This window comes from Cricetulus griseus, chromosome 3, assembly GCF_003668045.3.
Source record: "Cricetulus griseus strain 17A/GY chromosome 3, alternate assembly CriGri-PICRH-1.0, whole genome shotgun sequence".
Lineage (NCBI taxonomy): Eukaryota > Metazoa > Chordata > Mammalia > Rodentia > Cricetidae > Cricetulus > Cricetulus griseus.
Genome location: NC_048596.1, coordinates 37,838,458 through 37,858,548, shown reverse-complemented (window position 1 = coordinate 37,858,548; position 20,091 = coordinate 37,838,458). Strand labels below are relative to the sequence as shown.

The following is a 20,091-nucleotide window of genomic DNA, read 5'->3' as shown; positions in this document are numbered from 1 at the left end:
TTTATTCTGAGATCAAAAAGATTTGTTGTTCTTAGGGTTATATGGTGTGTCCTGCTCATATCCCTAAGGCAAGCAAATACTACATCTCTACATTTTTTTGCATAAAAGATTCCTGACCCATTTTCCAAACAAGACTATTAAGTTTATCAAAAGCATAAGTGACTCTGGACTTTGTCCAGGGAACACAAGGCAGTCGTGGGGACTCTGCATGGGAGACTCTCACATGAGTTTTCAACTTAATCTCATTTTACTTGGAACCAAACATAAAATTCTTCCGTTATCCCAGGTCCCTATGCTATTTCTAAAAAAAAAAAGACTGGCATAAAATTTTCTTAAATTAGACTTTATTTGGTGGGGGAGGCTCTATGCACAGAAAAATATAGAAGAAATAAAGCTCTTACATGGTTGTCTTAGTTATACCAGAACTTATGGACAAGTTTCCAATCTCACAAGTAAATATTAAAATTTCTATTTCCTGGGCTGGAGTGTAGTTTAGAGTTAGAACACTTGCTAGTGCATTCAGGGTTCTGGAGTCAATCCCCAGAATTAAATAATGATGATGATGATGATGATGATGATGATGATGATGATGGTGATGAGAATAAAATAAAATGTTACTTTCTTCACAGAATCAAGATTGGATGATTTTCTATCATATTATATATATATATATATATATATATATATATATATATATATATGTGTGTGTGTGTGTGTGTGTGTGTGTGTGTGTGTGTGTGTGTGTGTGTGTGTGTGTGTGTTGCCTTGGGTCTCTGTGACCTGTTTTAGCATACTTCATTTTCTACAACCCTAACATAAGACCCAGCTCTTTGAGTTGCTCTCAAGTTCAAATGGCTTAAAATAAAACACACAGACTAAGACTCAGATAGGAGAAATCACTCACATAAGTAGTAGCTGTTTCTGTAAGTACCATTGTTTCTATCACTACGCTTGTTAAGAGCCCATACAAGGAGAGCAGAGAGACAATTAACACAGTGATTCCTCATCTTTGGAGACAAATCCAGGGTAAAATTCAGGACCCATTAGTTCCTTGCTTTGTGATTCTGTACATGTTAAAATATCTCTAGTCTCCAACTTCTCCATCTATAAGGACCATCTTCCTTGTGGGTCACTGCAAGAACTTAGTGAGCTGAAGCTTTGCTGTAGTGTCTAACATATGATAAGGCCTTAATAAGTGTTTTAGAAGATAATTGACATCATTCCTATTGGGTCTTCATCAATAGTGATATGCTCAGGAAATGGCCCTTTGGTGTTAGAGTTTGTTTAGAAAATCTGAAATGAGACGTAAGGGCAAAATTAAAAGATGGCATGCTCTGATTGCATTCAAGGGCATTTTGATGGCAAACATGCTGCAACACGTTTGCTGACTAGTAGCAGAGATCAAAAGGAGACTGATCCTCTGAATCCCTACTGCTCACACTCCAGCCTTGCTCAGTAATCAAATGTCTCCAAGGGGAGGTACTTAAATCATGATGAATCTCAAACTCAGGATGTCTTGGACATGGCTGCAGTTAACAGTACTTGTGATGGAGTGATGGAGAATACTGTCTATTCCTTTTTTTAAATTTTCTTCAATAACCAGGCTTATATTATGGCTCACAAATGTGACAAAAATTATTTTATGATAGGAATACATTCTCAAGAGTACAGAGGACTTCCACACTACCAAAATGACAAATGAGAAAGGTTAACTAAAAATGTAAATTATTTTTGCCCCCCTTTTGATAACATTTTATTGTGAATAGCTGCCTCTGTGGAAAGCTGGAGAGATGTTAGGAGCAGGCTTCACAGCATACTCGACAGACAAGAGAGCCATTTGAGCATGACAGAAATCAAGGCATCATTGATAATTATTGACATGGTCTTCAACTGCAATGGCCCAAAACTTGGGATTTATGCCTTAATGCTATCATAATTTCCTTTTCAATTTAATACCCTTTAAAGCACATGCTAATGAAGCAGATAAGACCTGGTTTATGAGGCCAGGCTTGGAGTGAATCATATCGCATGGCAGCACAGGGCCTCTTTGGCTGCATCTCCAGCAGCATTTCTCATGTGCTATTCAATATCAGGACAGATAAACTATAGTTTATGTCGACAACAAAGATGAAAAGCTGACCTGCTCTACAGAACTCAGGATGTATTCATGTTTTTCATTTTTTTCTGTGTAGCAAATATGAATTCAAGAGGACATTGTCAGTGTTGATTCTCTCTCTCTCTCTCTCTCTCTCTCTCTCTCTCTCTCTCTCTCTCTCTCACACACACACACACACACCATTTATGTATTTCCCATCAACAGTTGTGAAAAAAGGAAAATGTTTCAGAAACAAAGACATGATTTCCAACACTTACTCCCATTTTTTAAGGCTTTGTAATAGAACACAAAATATTTCTTTCAGTAAACTTTAAGCTTTAAAACTGCTTGTTGAAGGATCAAAACACATTTGCAAAAGCAAATCCTTTGGACTTTGATATGTATGTGTGTGATTTACAAAGTTTCAGAAATAGAATGTTCTAGAGGCTAAAGGAAGAAAAGCTCCTCAGTTCCTGTAATTTTGAGTTAGATAGCCTCAGTCCTAAGACACTGGCAAGCACATGGAGTGGTTTCTTGGGAAGCACAGCATATTAAAGCCATCTCTTCATAAGCACAGCCCCAAACAACACTTCAGCTCTCTTTGGCAGTGAGGCAGAATGTTCTCAAATAAGGCATGGAAATTTCTCCGAGCATCTTGCTAAGCTGTAGATCACACTGCCGCACAGCAGCATTGCCATTCTGCGAGGAACAGAAAATAAGCACTGGCTTGTGCGTCTGGTAGGACAGCCAGCTTGCAAGCATGCTGAGCTGAGTGTATTCTCAATTCTTCTGCAGTAAGACAAGATGAGGTTCAGGAGTATCCCATAAAACTGCCAAAGTGTGATAGGTCAGGCCATGAAGTTCCCTGGAGTTTTCTTCCAAGATTACGCACAGGCCTCAGAAGTGAATCCTCCAAATGGTTCTAAGAACAAACTCCAATCTGTTATGGAGAAAAATCAAGTATATTTTCCTGCCTCTGCTGTTTTCTTCCCAAGGGCTCATGACCGCATGGGATGTATATTAGCTGTAACTGAGAAACTGTGGGGAGAGTTAGGATTTGTAGCCTCACCAACATTTTTTAGAGGCTCTCCATGATCTCTGGAGTGGCATGAAGTCTTCCAGTCTGTCTTTCCTGGTGCTGGCCTCTGCAAGCATACAAGTGCCATCCTACATACCAGAGGAGATGGTCCAGGGACCACAGAAGCTCAAGCTTGTGGCTGGCAACACTCTCTGTGTTGGTTTTATTTTAATTTCTGTAAACTTACTAATTGGTTACATCACCTTCAAGATTGTTATGACAGTCAGAGATCAGGGTGACGCCTGTGCTTGGCAGGCACTATTCAGTGCTGCTAGCTATATGTCACAGACCCTAACTACCATGTGACTATGTCACAGGGTTCCCCTTCCACTTCCCACTGGCAAGTAGAATATCTTCTGTCACTGAAGTTCCCTTAAAACCAAATCATCCTCTGGCATCCTCTTGATTTGAACTCTGTCTGATGAATCCTCTTTCTTTGCTACGTCCTTCCCACTAATCTACAAGCAAGCTCTGGTCCCCACTTCCTAAACAAAACACAACTGAATCTGTCTTCTAAAATGCAAATCTTTTTTGCTGAGAATTTTTCACCAAACAGCAATAGGTTCCATTCAATATGTTCTGCATATGCCCTCAGCATCCATCAGCTTTCTAGGCCTCCTGCTGTTATCATCTAATCCAGTCTCCCTAGGTGGCTCTGTCATCTGTGATCAAGATTTTGGCTATTATTTGTGTACTTGGAGACTCTGTAGCCACTCTCTGCCCCAGACTGCAAATGACTTTCGGATTCTTCTCCCCACCATTGGTTTCTTCAGTTTCATAGAAGAAAAATAAATCAATTACTAGAAGAACTATTAGTTGATCACTCATCTATTGACAACTTGCATCATTTATTAAGTGCTATATTTGACAACACTAGAAGACAGATCAAGTAATAGCTTCAAGCCTCCTAATAATTTAAATGAAAATTACAAATTATTTTAAGACCCTATTTTGGAATACAAAGGGTGTTTGACATCCCATCGCCATTCTCTGTAGAACAAGAGTAGGTCATTCCTTTATTGACAGGCATCAAATTCATCACCCTTTGGGTTCTGCTGATGCTATAATTAATACCAATACTCCAGCCTCATCACTTATATCATGTAACCTCAAATCTCTAACAGTGGAGGGCTTAAACAAGAATGGATGCTGCTTCCTTTGATGGCTGAGTACCCATTCATCTTCATCACCCTTAGATGGTTTCTTCAGCATGTTAGAGTAATAATTTTAGTACCATAACCAGGTTAGAGTGAAGATGTTGGCCATATAATACAAATGTTCCACTTTTTTTTAAAGTTCTTAATCTTGGACAACTGTTCTCTTGTTAACTACTTATAGTTCCTTGAAGCGGCTATTGTACAAAGAACTCGAGTCTTCTCTGAGGAGCATGTAACTGAAAGGAAGGAGGTAAACAAAATGTAAAATGAAAAAGAGATGAGGTGTGATGGGGATCAGCTGGATAAGAAAATAAAAAACGGAGCAGTAATTTAAAGTTTATTGCAGCTATAATGTAGATTCTTCTGGTTTTAAGATAGCCTCACATGACGCACTTCTGAGTTCATTCCTGAGAAATTCTGCTGTACTTCTCTCTGCTGTTTTATAGATCTATGTAATCTCAGGCACTAGGGGGTCATCTGGGTTTGGATCACATGGCAGAGGACAAACAGATAAAATAACTTTAGAAAAGTTAAGACAGGAGACCCTTGTGATCTTAGAATATCAAGACAAATGATGCCATTACTGTAAATATTTGGATGACAAATTCTTGTTGTAAGTGCAGCCTTAGCTGGTTTGAAGTACTAGTCTGTAGGAAAATAAATTCTCAAAAAGAATACACCACCTTGGATATGGGCTGTCATTAAGTACTGTACTTGTGGCTTGTCAATGTAACATATCATCCCCAGCTGGACATGTAGAATTGTGCTGGAGAGTCTCTAGACAAATAACTAAGTTAGTTATTAATCTGTTTCAGCACCATAGTCTGTGCTTTTGCCTGGCTCCTCATTATCCCAATAAGTACTCAAAGGTCAGGTCAAAACTTGATTATCCGGCATCCAGGAGTGATTTGTCTCTCCTTACACTGGCTCTGAAAAAGTTTCTCGAGAAACTCCCTGCAGGCAAACCAGAGTGGAGTGACTATAGATCATTACATCAAACATCCGCTAGAGACTCTCACTTGGATCTTTCCCAAGCAGTTTAGAAGATACGATGTCCTTTCTTATCCTGAATCTGAGGTTCCTCTTCAATTTGTTCCAAATCTTAGTACCACCTTCCCAAACTAGAAATCTGAGGGTCACTTTCCTTGACTCATTAAGGGCACCCAAGGACTCACCCAGCATAGCCAATTGAATCTATTTTGTAGTATTTTACTCATTTCTTCCCTGCTCCCCATATCACCTCTCAGACTACTAAACAAGTCCTTAGCTTGTGCCCCTGTTTTAAGGTCCCTCTACACAGAGTAGCCTCAGAGCTACTGGATGGACAGGTCCAGCAGTGGAGTAACCAATGTCTTGTGGAAAGTTTATATAAATAGTTCTTCTAGAAAGATCTAGAATCTCACCATTCCCACTCAAATACAGCCCTCTAGCTTATTGGTGCTGGGAGCTGACTGATTTCCCTTCAAAATGGTTCCCTTCTGCTTTACTTAAATCACCATTTCTGTTATTTACAATAATAACCCATGACTACCATAGTTCCTTCTGATCTCTCCCATAAATTATAGATACTTGTTTAGTTCCATTGGTCTATGACTGCCATCAAGGACGGCCTGTGTCTATGAACTTCACACACATGTACCCCATGTAATGTATCCCCCACCTACTAACATAGCTCCCATGGGCACTGCAAAGCTTGCTGATGGAATAAATATTCTTTAACAGCCCTTTCCTATGGAACATAGGATTCATTCATGATCCTATGGGTCTCTGGAATTACACTGCTTGATTATTTCCTTATTTCCTTCTTAGCCTCAGAATCCCTCAAGGACATAAAGCAGGGAAATCAGTCATTCCAGCAGATTTTACTGACCACACACTCTATCCTTTTGTTTCCTTAGCTGCCACATCCCTACATAAGAAACTTCTTGCCTGGAGCAGACAAATATTCATCTCTGCTTCTCCCCTTCAAAATGGGTACTATAGACACCTCACACACGAATTCCTTAAAAACACTATGTCTAAGAGTTAGTTCAAATTCTAATAATCGTTGGCCAAAAACTGCTTCTCAGAGCCAGAAGAAGAGCTCTCAAGCCTGCACTGTGGTTGTTTACAGTGGTGGAGGCTCAAGACATTCAGGAGCCTTGATGGAGAATAACGCAAGAGCTATTTGGCCACTGACATGTCACAGACCAGTCATGGGTGGATTCGGCTTCACTGATACATCTGTAAATTACAACGCGAGCCTCTGAAGTCTTTGAATTCATCCAGTAGGAAGGGACTACTAAACACAAACTCTTTCATTACAAGGGGAATTGTTGAGGGTTTTTCATCTACTTTCAAAAGGACATGAGGCAGTCATTAGGTGCAGGGTGTTGACTATTGCCATATACTCTCCACCAAGCCTCTGATGAGGTAAAGGGGTGGAGACTCCAATAGGAGACACTATTGACAAGATGGAAAGTGGAGAGCTCTGTGTAAAGGGAGGGAAGGGAAATGCCTCATTCATCTGGGATGATTGTGGAATGTCTTGAGTTACTGGGTTTTAAAACATTTATAGCATTTGCATTAGTCAGCTTTGTAGTACTTCAAGAAAATACTAGAGGCAGTTAGTTTCACATGTAAAAAAGAATCATGCAGTTTGCAGTTCCTGAAGGTTCAAGACCAAGGTTAGGTAGCGCCATTCGTGTGACCTCTTGATGGCAACATATCATGATGGGAGGGCACAGAAGAGCAAAACCATCATATCTGGAATCGACACAGTCAGAGAAAGGACAAGCAGGGTCCTAAAGTCCTTCCAAGGACATGTCCTCAGCACCTAAGGGCTTCCCATATTCCAACACACTCTCCCAGTTCTATACACTAGGGGCCAAGCCTTTAACATACAGATCCTTGAGTTGGCTTAATTAAATAGTTGTGGATAATCTTTTTGTACACTGTGAAGATGTATGACTATGATTGGTTTAATAAAAAGCTGATTGACCAATATCTAGGCAGAAGAGGTTAGGCAGGACTTCCAGGTAGAAAGAGGAACTGAGGGTAAGAATCTGGAGCTGCAAGAGATGCCAGTGAGACCGAGGAAGCTGGACATATATTAGGAAGGAAAGATAAAAAGCCATGTGGTGGAATGTAGGTTAGTAGAAATAGGTTAATTTAAGTATAAAGGCTAGCTGGGAACAAGCTTAAGCTAAAGGTCAAGCTTTTATAATTAGTAATAAGTCTTTGTGTCATTATTGAGGAGTTGGTGGTCCCAAAGAAAGTCCAACTACATTAAACAATTAAATTATACTCAGGCACAGCAGCATTTAAAATAGGCAAGAGTAGGACAAGAGAATAGAAAGGCGGCTGCAGAGAACAGTGTAATCAGAGCCAGAGACAAGAGAAAACGTATGTGTTAAGAGTGTACTAGGGATCAGTTTATGAGAAAGATAGAACTATAATTTGAAGCAGATCATGAATGCTGTTAATGCTGAGACTGTGAATGCTGAGACAGGAACTTTGGGGACAGATGATAATCATTAAAGGGTTTCTAATAAGACGGTGTCTCTTCTTTACTGTACCTGAAGGGGCTATGGAATGGCAGCTTTCCCCACACTCAGTTCTCAACCACGGATGCATGTCAGTCTGTCAATCAGTCAGTCTGTCAGTCAGCCAGTAAGTTTATCTAACAGTGTGAAATTTGGTCCTGTTTCTGGCCCAATAAATCAGAATCCCTTGGATTAGGAGCTGAACATGATTACTTGAAAAGAAATGTTCAGGTGCTGTCCAACCAGGGTTGAAAATGAATCTCCAGGTGGAATGGGGTGGGGAGGCATTTGGGACAGAAATCTCAGACACACTAAATTTTCTTGCTCTTAAATAACTTGTTCACATTTCACTAGCAACATATACTTCAGTATGCAACAGTACTATGTCTTCTAGTTGATAGACAGTCAAACACATCAAGACTCCAGATCAGAGTGAATGCATCTTTGGGATATATTTGATTGGGTAAGCATATAAAAAATTGAAGAAGAGTATTAAAAACATGACAGGTATGAAAATCATCTGGAATGCCCAAGAAGAGTTCATTACCAGCTAGCTCTACTTATTGAAATGCCAAAACCTCTATTAGCATAGCTAGATTTCACTCAAATGCTTGAACATCAATTTTGTGACATAAGATAGAAATAGGACCAGGCTTTATGTAACCTAATAAAAAGAAACACTGACATTTTAAGGATAAGGACTTAAAAATCAGGATGTTTGGGCTGGAGAGGTGTCTCAGAGGTTTAGAGCACTGGCTGCTCTTCCAGAGCACCTGGGTTTGTTTCCCAGCACCCACATGGTGGCACATAACCACCTGTAACTCCAATGCTAGGGGATCTGATACTCTCTTCTGGCCACGGGATCTGCAACCATATCATGCACAGATATACATGCAGACAAGGCATCCATGCACAGAAAATTAAAATAAATAAATAAATATATTTTTAAAAGAACCTCTTCCTTCTCTTCCCCCATCTCCTTTTTGCTTTTATTGAGACACACACTCCTGGAACTTGAGCTATAGCCCAGGTGGGCCTTGAACTCTCAGTCTGCACGTTTCTGAGTGCTGAGATAAACCAAGACACTCAGAAAGAGCCAGAACTTTTGTTGAATATTGCAGCACACACATTACAAAACAAGGTTATTGTAGGTTAAGAAATTTGAGGATGGCAAAGCAAACATAAAGTCCCATGACATCACCCTATGTGACCTTGGCTGACTTCTGTGATTAAGAGAAAGAAAACATCCTAAAAATCCACAGACATCTCTGGAGGAGAGGTCCAGGATCCAGAGAATAGCTCCCAGTCAACACTCCAATCTGAGGGGGAGGAACTCAGCCTGAACATTGGCCTAGAGAGAGGCTGACCATATTGACAGCATCTATTCCATAAGCCAGCCAGCCAAGCAGAAGCTGTCCAGGCTAAATCCAAAGAGGAGTGGTTAGGAAGGATATCTCCCAAACAGGCTGGCAGACAGGAAGGTCAAGGTTAGAGGGCTGCCTGAATCCAAGGAGTGAATATCAGCACCCTGGGAATCTCGTGAAGGTACCAGGACCAACAGTAACAAGAACTAATTGAGGTTGAGGCCCCAGCTCTGTGAGACAGATAAAATGGAGAACGGGCTGGAGTGAGAGGAAGAGTAAGGGGCAGAGAGAAAATGATGAATTATAAAGAAAAATGATGTGAGCTGCTGAAAGAGATGTCAAACTAGGTGTGAGAAGCAGTCTGGTCTCTTAACACACACTTATCTTCCAGACACGCACATTAGATGAAGCTCACAGGGGCTTAACACAGAACAATGATAAGAAGGTTTGCCCTCTGCTGTAATGAAAAGTAAGTGACAAAGCTACCTGCAAAAGACACATCCTCATACCCCAGAATCTGTATTGGAAGGCTGAGTTAGAAGAATGAAAATCTATGTATGTATGTGTGTGATGTTGCTAAGATACAAATCTGGTGATTGTGTAAGAATCAGGTTATGTGTATCATACAGTGTGTTACTGTCTCAGTGTGAATAATAATCACAAAAATCTTAAAATGCAGGCATTTTTATTATTCCTACTTTTTGTCATTTTATTGTATATGTATGTGGGTGTTTTGCCTGCACATTTATCTGTGCACCTCGTGTGTGCAGTGCTCATAGAGGCCAGAAGAGGGCATCCAATAGCCTAGAATTGCAGTTATTGATGGTTGAGAGCTGTCATGTGGGTGCTGGGAATTGAACCTAGGGACTCCGGAAAAGCAGCCAATGCTCTTAGCCACCAAGCCATCTCTCCAGCCCCTTTATTTATTTCTCTTTTGAGGTCTAGAGAGGAGAAATAATGAACATTCCTGTGCTGGATAGTTTAATGTCAACTTGACACACGCTAAAGTCATCTGAGAGGAAGGAACCTCAATTAAGAAAATTCCTGCATAAGATCAGGCTGCAGGCAAGCCTGTAGGGCAGTTTCTTAATTAGTGATTGATAGGTGAGGGCCTAGCCCATTGTGAGTAGTGTTATCCCTAGGCTTATGGTCCTGGGTTCTATAAGAAAACAGAGTGAGTAAGCCAGTAAGCAGCACCCTCCATGGCCTCTGCATCAGCCCCTGCCTCCAGGTTCCTGTTCCTCTTGAGCTCCTGGCCTGACTTCCTCCAATGATCTAGAAGTATAAGCCAAGCAAACCTTTTTATCCACAACTTGCTTTTGGTCATGATGTTTCATGGCAGCAATAGAAACCCTAACTAAGGCAACTACCTGGTTCTAATATAAGCTGGCCTTCTTAGTTTCTAATCACCTGTTCTTCTCATGGAACTGACTTTGAAGGTGAAGGACAAAACAGTAGAACATGGGAAAAGGCACAGGGTGTTTTCATGGTCAGATGCTGGATACCTACATTCAACTACCTATTAAGTCCCAATTATGCGCCAAGATTTTTCCTACATGCTGTAAGACTGCATGCAGGGGTTACAAATTGGAGAGAATAAATATATCTTTATATGACATAGAATGTAGTTCTCTGTGGGTGTGATAGGCTCCAAATACAACATTTGGGAATCTGTGTTCTTCCACATGTTAAACATCTAACTGGATCTCTGATGAAATGTTACTAACAGACGCTGTAAGGCTTGAAATCCAGGGCTCACTGTTCACCATCTATACAGAGGAAAGGAATGTTATATAGCAGAAGAGACAGGGTCCTGCCCTGGGGTTGCCATGAACCTTGAACCATCTGGACTACAGTGTAAAAAACAACAACAAAACAGATAGCCTGCATTGGACCACCTCTGAAGTCCAGCTCTTACACTATATGCAGAGCCTGAATGGGACCCAAGTTTCTCAGGCCCATGCTCAAACTGGAAGCAGCAACACCAGGGAAACTCCAAAGAGCTGCATCTGATGCAGCAGGAGCAATTGAGCGAAATTTCTGCTGTCGATGTCTTTTTGAGAGGCACCCAAGGAACATTCTAGATTTGTTCTGGCTTCCAGCTTCTACCCAGCTGGGTTGTAGGTGAGTGGAACTTCTACTGGGAAAGCTGTACAAAATGGCCACCAGGGATAACACAGGACCAATGGGGACAAGATCTTCTTTGACAACTTGGTGATATCTGGGTGGGATGCTACAGTGGCCTTCCAAGGTCAGCACAGTGAAGGAAAATATAGCTTCCTCTTCCATAAAGTCCCATTGGGATTCTTGCCAGACTTAGGGTCCAGCTGGGCCTCAAGAAGAATCAGGCAGGATTTATCACTATTAATAATAACTGGCACATGATTGTGTGCAGAACTGAAACTCAGATGGCCAATGGCAAGTTTTGTTAAACAAAACAAGGGAAGAGTTTGGGTGTAGGAAAGAGGTATCAGAGAGAGAGAGAGAGAGAGAGAGAGAGAGAGAGAGAGAGAGAGAGATATGCCTATCACTACAATGAGATATTAGTACACTCTACTGTGCCCCCCCCCCCGTTCTGCCCCGTGGTTATACTTTCCCAGCTCCATATAGTTGTTCGCTCGGAGATACAAAAGCCATCACATCTGCTTCTTGTATTAGGAAATTTCTCCCTCCTTGAATACTATCAAGGAAACACAAAGTAAATCTTCCTTATAAATGCTTTGAATGTCCCGTTTACGTTCTCCTAGTCAGAATCATCTACCTTCTTTGCCCAAGTAAAAACGTAGTACCTATGCTTAGTTTTGTTCTTCTTCCCAACACTCAATTAATGGCTTCTTAGAGAGTGGAGGCTATGATACCAAGCCAAAAACAAGAGCAAAGCCCGCTCAAGTACTAACTTAATTGTGAGGCCAACTGTCTGGTCTCCAAGAATCGTCAGCCAAAGGGCTTCTGCCCTTACAGCTGCCAGGAGGAAAGTGGAAGGGACACCCTCAATTTTAGTTGAGGATTGTTGCTCAAAAGGGATCTAGTATTCCCTGAATGAGGAATGAATAGAGGGGATTTTGTTAAAGACAAATGAATGCAGAAGTTTTTATAGTATAAAATGGGTCTCTTATTTCCTAAGATTGAATTCAAATGGAAGACTTCAGAACAAGTTCCAATTTGAGTCTGACATAATATCACTTACTTCAAGGTAGAAATTTTATATATATAATATATATATTATATATATATATATATATATATATACACATGGCTATGAACCAGGTAGTAAGAAGTGTGTAGAGATCTAACACTCAGATGACTCAAGAACTGGGCCTCGCATAGTTTCATAGGGGCTATGTGGCTTGGGTTGCTCATCAGCTGTTCCAAGACCTGCCTCTCTTTTAGGAAATTCTAATTTGCAGATTGATTTCTGCAATTAACTCTTCACTGGGTATTGCCATTGCTCTCTCCACTATAGGTTAATTTACTGACCAAGGACATATAGGAAGTGCTATTTGTGTTACAAGGACTGGTGGGTAAAGTTTGTGACATTCACAGCTTTCTTGGGGACGCAGCACACAGAGATGTATGGAATCTCTTTCAAAGGGTTTCTGCAATAAAGTGGAGGTTTTCAAATAGCCTCCCAAATTTTAGCCCGGGACAATTTTATTACTTTAATTTCTCAAACTAGAGTAAGGGGAATTCACAGCAATCACTCCTTACAGGCAAGTACAGCAGCTGGCACACATCTGCCTTGCTGCCAGTGTCTGTAGTGGGCAGGTATGTCCAACTTCCAGCCTTTAAAACTTGGAGCTGTAGGATGGGAGCCTAACTTGCTCACTGTGCCCTGGAGTCCTCAGAACGGGATGAATTAATGTCATCCAGCCAAGCCAGTGGTCCTAGCCTCCAGCTAGAAAGCAGTGACTACATGAAAGAAAGTGGAAGAGCCACAGTGCCTTTATTATGTGATTAAATTGTAATCACCTTTTCCTAAAGGCATCTTCCTGTTTTCCCTGGAGGTGGTTGTTTAATGGCCACATTGGTGCAAAGATGCCAGCTCCGTGCAGCCCTTCCTGCCTGCCCGGGAGGGTCCTGTGCTCAGCAGGCTCACTCAGGATTCTGGATGGGAGGCAGTTTTGATCTTACAGGAGGCCACAGAGAGAGCACCTAAGGACTTTGACTCCTGGTGGTAAGAAAGACATCCTAGGGCTACAGCAGCCTGACACAAGTGAACTTAGGACACAAGATTCAGAGCTGTTCACTCTCAGGTCTGTGTGGGTGGTTTATTTTGATCCTGGTCTTACTTGGGGCTATCAGCATAGGTATAGGTGTGTGTGTGTGTGTGTGTGTGTGTGTGTGTGTGTGTGTGTGTGTGTGTGTGTGTGCATGAGTGCATACGCAGTGGTAGTCAGGGATTTCCAAAGCGTGGTTCCCAGATCAGTAGAAGCAGCAGTGGTCCCAATACCTTAGAACTTGTGAGAAATTCTCAGGCCTCAATCCACACCATTGAATCACACTCTCAAGAAGGGAAAGGAAACTGTAGGAACATGTCGGCCGGGTCTTCCTGATGCTTTCTTAAAGAAACTTTTCGAAGCCTTGCAAACTAAAGAATAATGCTCCCAAATCCACTGCCATAACATAGGTAGAGCCATCTTTTAAACACAACCAGAGCAGAGAATAGAATGGGGGTGATGAACTTAAAGTCTTTCCTAAAGCCACCGGCAAGGCAGGAACCTCTTCAGCAAGTTGACCTTTCTCATGTACCCCTAAGTAAACTGCACACAAGACCTAGCAAGTATAGGAGACAAAGATGATTACTGACTTAGTACCTTCTGGTTTATATCCCTAGCTGAACAATTCAGTGTTGGTCACCGAGTCAACCATGTGACTATTTGAAGGCTCGGATTCTCTTGCCAGTGCTCTTATCAGCCACGTATGTGGGTCAGGGAAACTTATGTAGGCAAGGCTCCCAAAGCCTCATGGGCAGGGAGAGCTGTGAAGTCAGTTCCTACATCCTAAGCAAGAGTCCTATTCCAGGGAGCCAGGCTGGATGATTTGAACTGGAGGACTACTGAGTTGGGAGGAAGGTCACCTGGCTTCCCTTGTGGCAGCATTGCTTTGGTAGGATCCACTCCAAGCCCAAATAATGAGCTAGAGAGTCGAGCTTCAAAATGATGGTCACAGGATCAGAGAAAGGAAAGGAGGAGGGACACAAGTGTCTGCTATTGATTTTTTTTTTTTACTGTAAACAAAGGGTAAGAAAGACACATCAGAATTCTTTTCATTTAAATTTTGTCCCAGGAACCCAAGCAGTGTGGAGTACTGAGACTATGACCAACTGGCCCCAGCCCCATGGCTTCATATACTCCCTGTTGGAGTTAACTCGTTTGTCCAGTGACCCAGGATGGTAAAGGATTAATAAGAGGCAGAACTGCGGTGGGGTGCACCTAAGGGGTAGGTCTTAGAACTGATGACCCTTACAGCAGTGTGGAAACATTTCCGCAAAGCTTCCTGAGAACAGTACCATCGACTTTCTCAGCTCAGGCACGTGCCTGCTGAAGACTAGCAAGGCTAATGGCCTGCAGGGAGCACAGGCTAGAGGGCGTCAATCATTAGCAGGACCCCCTTCCCCTAAGTCCCTTTCAATAGGGTGTGCTGTGGTGGGTAGGAGGGCCTACTCAGAGCCAGGTACACAGCTGTCCCCTTCCTCATAGTTTTTCTGGCCGCTCCTTGCTGCAGGAGGGTTTGGAAGGAGGCTTCATGACTCACAGTTTTTTTCCCCTAAAGGGAACTAATCCAAGATAACTTTACTTCCGGGGGGGGGTATGGGGGCAAGCCATGAATAAAGTTCACCTGAGGCACCACGGAGCCCCCTTACCTTCCTCATTTAGAATCCAAGGCAGAAATGCAAACACCGATTCAAAGCCACAAGTGCCCTCTTCAAAGGCACAGGAGCCAGCGGGCAGGTCCAGGGCATTGGAAAGCTGCAAGGCTGCGGGCACAAAGAGACTTTCAGTTTGGGTTTCTGCCTGGCAGCATCCCACCAGCCCTGGGAACTACCTGGGGAAGGTTGGGCAGGCATGTGAGAAGGAGGCAGAGAAGGATGCATGACCTCTCTCAACACTCCAGGGACCCTCTTCTGTGAAACTCCACGCCCACCCCCATCCCAGGCTTGACCAGGGCAGGGAGTTTAGTGACTGCGAATGATCCAGAAGAGCCGTTGGATGACTGAGCCAACACCGGGAGCCCCACCCTACCAGCCCTACCAGAGTAGGGCTGAGTTTCCAGGACGTCCTGGGGCGCGCGGGGAGGGGTCTCCCTATTAGTTCTTACCTTGCACTACCAGCAGGATTCCCCCTAGCAGCATAGTTGCACTTCAGGCAGGAAGACCCTGAGAGGGCTGCTGGCTGCTGGCTCACTAGGACCCTCTGCTCCGGAGGGAAGGGAGAAGGCGAGGCAGGGAGCTGGGGGCCCGCGGAAGATGCCACAGGCAACAGCTAGCTTTTCAACTTCGTAGAGCCCGCGGAGCCGCAAGCCAAGACGCTAGTGTGCAGAGCACGCTGCGCAAGGCTGCAGCACTCGCCACTTGTAGCCCAGCTGGGCGCAGGACGACCGCTGCTGGGCTGCTGGGCTGGACAGGGAGGAGACAACTGCCCACTTGGGAAGGGCTAGCCACCACTGGGGGGAGAGGAGAGGTCAGCACGCGGTGTAGTCCAGAATTTTAAAGCTGGGGACCAGACTTCTTGCACACACTTGGAAGGGGCGGTCCCTCCGCTGGGTTGTGACCAGAGGCTTCTGTCCCGCCCATTCGCGGTGGGAAACAGCTTATTTCAGGGTCCAGCCTTCTCCACATCTAGCTTGTCAATCTCTCGGGACTGATCCTAATTTTAACCATTTTCCCTCAGAATGGAAGGGGATGGAATTCTGCTAGGGCTTTCTAGAGGAAATTTTGGATATGGTGGGGGGTGGGATAGGCTTCAATTCTCAGAAGGTTCAGAATTAATGGCCCAGTGTTGCTAACCCTGGAATAGCACCCCCATTTTTAGCCAGAGGAATGTCTGGCATGTTTGGTGCTCAGCATTCCCTGGTCAAGTGAAATGGGGGGCATTCCTCTTCTCCAAACAGCCATCATAGTGGAAGGTTGGGGGGGGGTCATTTCCTTGAGATCTATTTGTTACAAGTTTGAGCCTGAACAAGTCTCTAACAATGTACTCACCCAGTGAATTGGTTTGTTTGTTTGTTTGTTTCCTTAATTTTCTGTGTAAATTTGTGCAGGCGATTCTGTGACTAGAGTAGGGTTTTTTGTTTGTTTGTTTGTTTGTTTGTTTTTTATCCTCTGAAGAGTTCCACGCTTGAGTCCCCCATCCAGTACTCCATGACGCTGTACCTTTCTAATCAATTTCCAGCCTTGGCTGGCCTGGAAACGCCGAGGGCCACTGGTTTAAAACACCCCTGTTCAGCTGTCCAGTCTCTGCTCATTGCCTTTAGTTTGACTTCTCAAGCCTGTTTTCCCTCCCTTCCACTAGTCTGGATGCTCTTTCCCCCTGACCCTTGGCTCTAGAGTAACTAAAGCTCTTCCCTTAGTCTCCGGCTTCCTTTTCTGATCACTCCTTCAGTGTCTTACACAGTGCCTCTGAGGTAAATATGACCATTTGCTGATGACTCTCAAACTATATCCTTGCCCCAGAAGCTCAGTATTGTAGGTTCCACTCTCACTGTCACCTGCATTTCCATGCTTGTGAGTAGTCTAGTAAACTTAACAGGTCACAATGATAACAATTCACATTCTCTAACTTCCTCTCACACATCTAAGTTAACAGAGCTACTTTCCAATTGCAGGGGACAGAAAAACTTCAGAGTCAAGAGTCATGTCTGACTGTTCTCTTCCTCCCAAGACAATGCCAAATCTTGCCTGTTCAGAATGGACATCACACCAGGTACTGACCTGCTCCAGGGTCACAGTCAGGCCTTGATTGATCCATGCTGGCATTTTTATCAGTCTGGGACACCACAGTGACCTCCTGATCCTGATCGTCCCACTTCTTCTGCCTGGCCCACCATATTTCCTTCCTAATACAGTCATTAGGGCCTCCCTCTAATACAGAAATAGGGCCATGACAATCTTTTCTTAAAACCCAACAGTTTCCCACATAATTTATCAAAATCCAAATTCTTCACAAGGGCCTGTCAAGTCTTACTAAACCTCTTCTCATCCCTTTACTCCTCAGCCCTCAACAGCTTGGCTTGCTTCCCTCCTGCCAAACAGTCCAGCTGTGTCCGCTCAGGTCTCTGCACTAGCCATTCCCACTGTTGAAAATGCTCTTCCCCAGAGATGCTTTGCTGCCTAGTTAGGTCTGGTGTCTGACGCTGGTGTCACTTTAGTAGTGGAAAACCTAATAGCCATCTCCTTAATTTGGGAAACTGTCTGGGATCCTATTTTGAAGTTGAGACACTTTCATGATTTTCTGTAAGTTATGACTCCAAGGATCAGAAACTTATTCGCTTAATGCTACTTACTGTAATTACCTCGGGTAGTAGGAGGGAATGAACATTTATTTTATATGCTATTTTAAATATTCAACAGGAATAATCTCATTTGATCTTCGTAGGAGGTTGGTATGGTTGCTATTACAGTGTAGATCTGGAATGTTCCTGAAAGACCCTTGTGTTGTGGAATGTTGATGAAGACGTGTTACATGTACGCTATGGAACATTTGTTTAACTCTGCGAAGCTGTGTTACTGTACCTGCCTAAAATACCTGATTGGCCTAATAAAGATCTGAATAGCCAATAGCAAGGCAGGGGAAAAGATAGGCAGGACTGGCAGGCAGAGAGAACAAATAGGAGGAGAAATCTGGGGGAAGAAAGATTGAGTTACAAAACAAAGGAGATCGAGGAGTGAAAAAATAAGGGGCCAGTCACCTGCCACACAGCCGGGCCAGAATCAGAAGAAAGAAAAGATAGAAATAGAGAAAGGTAAAAGTCCAGAGGCAAGAAGATAATTTAAGAAAAGCTGGCTAGAAACAAGCTAAGCTTGGGCTGGGCATTCATAAGTAAGAATAAGACTCTGTGTGGTTTATTTGGGAGCTGGATGTCATGCCCCCGAAGAGCCAAAGAATAAAGAGTAAAACAAACAACTATATCCTTGTGTTAAAAGGTGGGTTCCCAACTCAGTGCTATGAGGGCATAATGAAAGATTAAGAGGAGGGAAGGGCGCTTAGAGGAACAGTGAGACCCCAGCTTTTTCTTCTCTCTTCAGAATCTTGACCGTAAAGTCAACAGCTTTACTCTGGCACATGTTCCCCACCATGGTTTGAGCAGAAACCTCCAAAGCCATGAGCCTAAAGAAAACTTTCCTCTTCTTAAGTTGATTACCTTCGGTATTCATTGCAATAACAGCAAGTTGACTAGAACAATGAGCCTCACTTAATGGATGGGGAAACCAGGTACAAAGTCCAGTGACAGCAGGTGGTAGAGACAGACTCAAACCCAGCCAGCACAGGAGCCTCCTAAATTTCTGGCTGAAAAAAAGCACTCAGATTTAGGTTAATAGGGTCGTCCCCAATGAGTTATGTATATATCATTAAGCTCATGAATGTGACCTTATTTGGAAATAGAGGCTATATGCTTAAGTAATCAAGTTAGGGATGCTGAGATGAGATCACCTTGGATAACCAGATGGGCCTGAGAGGCAGACATGTGCAGAAAATCACAGAAACATGGAAGAGGAATTGGATTGATGTAACTCCAGGAATGTATGGAACTTTCAAGCTGGAAGGGGTGAAAAATAGATTTCCAACTCCAGAGCCCTGGAGGAGTAAGCTTTGAAGATCTCTTGATGTTGAACTTCTGGCTCTAAAACTGCAAAAGTTTTGGTTATTTGTTCTGATGACTCTCTCTCTCTCTCTCTCTCTCTCTCTCTCTCTCTCTCTCTCTCTCTTTCTCTCTCTCTGTGTGTGTGTGTGTGTGTGTGTGTGTGTGTCTGTGTGTGTGTGTGTCTGTGTGTCTCTGTGTATGAGACATAAAAATGTGCCAGCTAGTATGCCTTCTCTCATTTAATTCATGCAATATCTCTGTAATGTGGATGATGTTATTATACTCATTTTGCAAACAAGGAAACAGGTCAAGAGTGGTCCATTGACTTGTTCAAGTTAACACTTCTAGTCAATAGGTCACCAGAATTTGATCCCAGATTTCTGACTCTGATGGTTGTGCACTGTAGCACCTTCTAAGGCCTGCTTCTTTTAACACAGGCTTCCTGCAGCACACACTGGAGAAATGACCTGCTCTCTTGTGTCAGAACACACACCATATTGGCCTCCCATTGGGCTTGGGCCAAACCCATTGTTATTTATCAGGTTCTGTGCTTTTTCTAGTATCACTCTGGTCTGGAGATTTCCAAATTCAGGCTGCTTAAGAGAGGCAGGTGAAACATGGATGCTCCTTGTAGGAGTTCCTGTCGCTGTTTGCTGTCTTCTCTCATAGCTGGAAAAAGCTCTGAAAGGAGTTTACCTAGGGGAAGAAGAAAGCAAGACAGGGTTTGCAGCTGCACCACACGGACTCTGCTGCCCCAGCATAGATGCTTGTCTGTAGCACCCACGTTCTCTTCTGTAGGTGGCTCTTTCTTCCTTTCTTTCTCACACAAGATCATGGGAATGCAAGTTCAGCAAAAGTTTCCTGAGTGCCTGCTATGAACCAGATATCATGCTTGGGGCTAGAAATCCAGGTGAACAAGACATAGCCTCTCACATGGAGATAAACAGCCAAGGAGAAAGCAGTTTGAAGAGAATGTGTTGGTGAGATGGAAGAAAGTCACACAGAATAATCAAGGTGCCTTAGTTAATGTTCTATTGCTGTGAAGAGAAACAAATGACCACAGCAACTCTTA

General features: G+C 43.1%; 1 protein-coding gene and 1 pseudogene across 1 annotated transcript in view; both read right to left on the bottom strand.

Annotated features, from left to right (window-relative positions):
- The window catches only part of Mamdc2 (MAM domain containing 2), a 169,842-nt gene extending 153,914 nt beyond the window's left edge, over nucleotides 1-15,928 (bottom strand). The window contains exons 1-2 of the mRNA XM_027406513.2: nucleotides 15,537-15,928; nucleotides 15,082-15,195 (exon numbers count right to left, since the gene is read on the bottom strand). Of these exons, the coding sequence (XP_027262314.1) occupies nucleotides 15,082-15,195; nucleotides 15,537-15,570 (148 nt within the window). The 5' untranslated portion in view covers nucleotides 15,571-15,928. The remainder of the gene's footprint in view (nucleotides 1-15,081; nucleotides 15,196-15,536) is intronic.
- LOC107977422 lies at nucleotides 4,576-11,731 on the bottom strand (annotated as a pseudogene).
- Nucleotides 15,929-20,091: the final 4,163 nt, after the last annotated feature.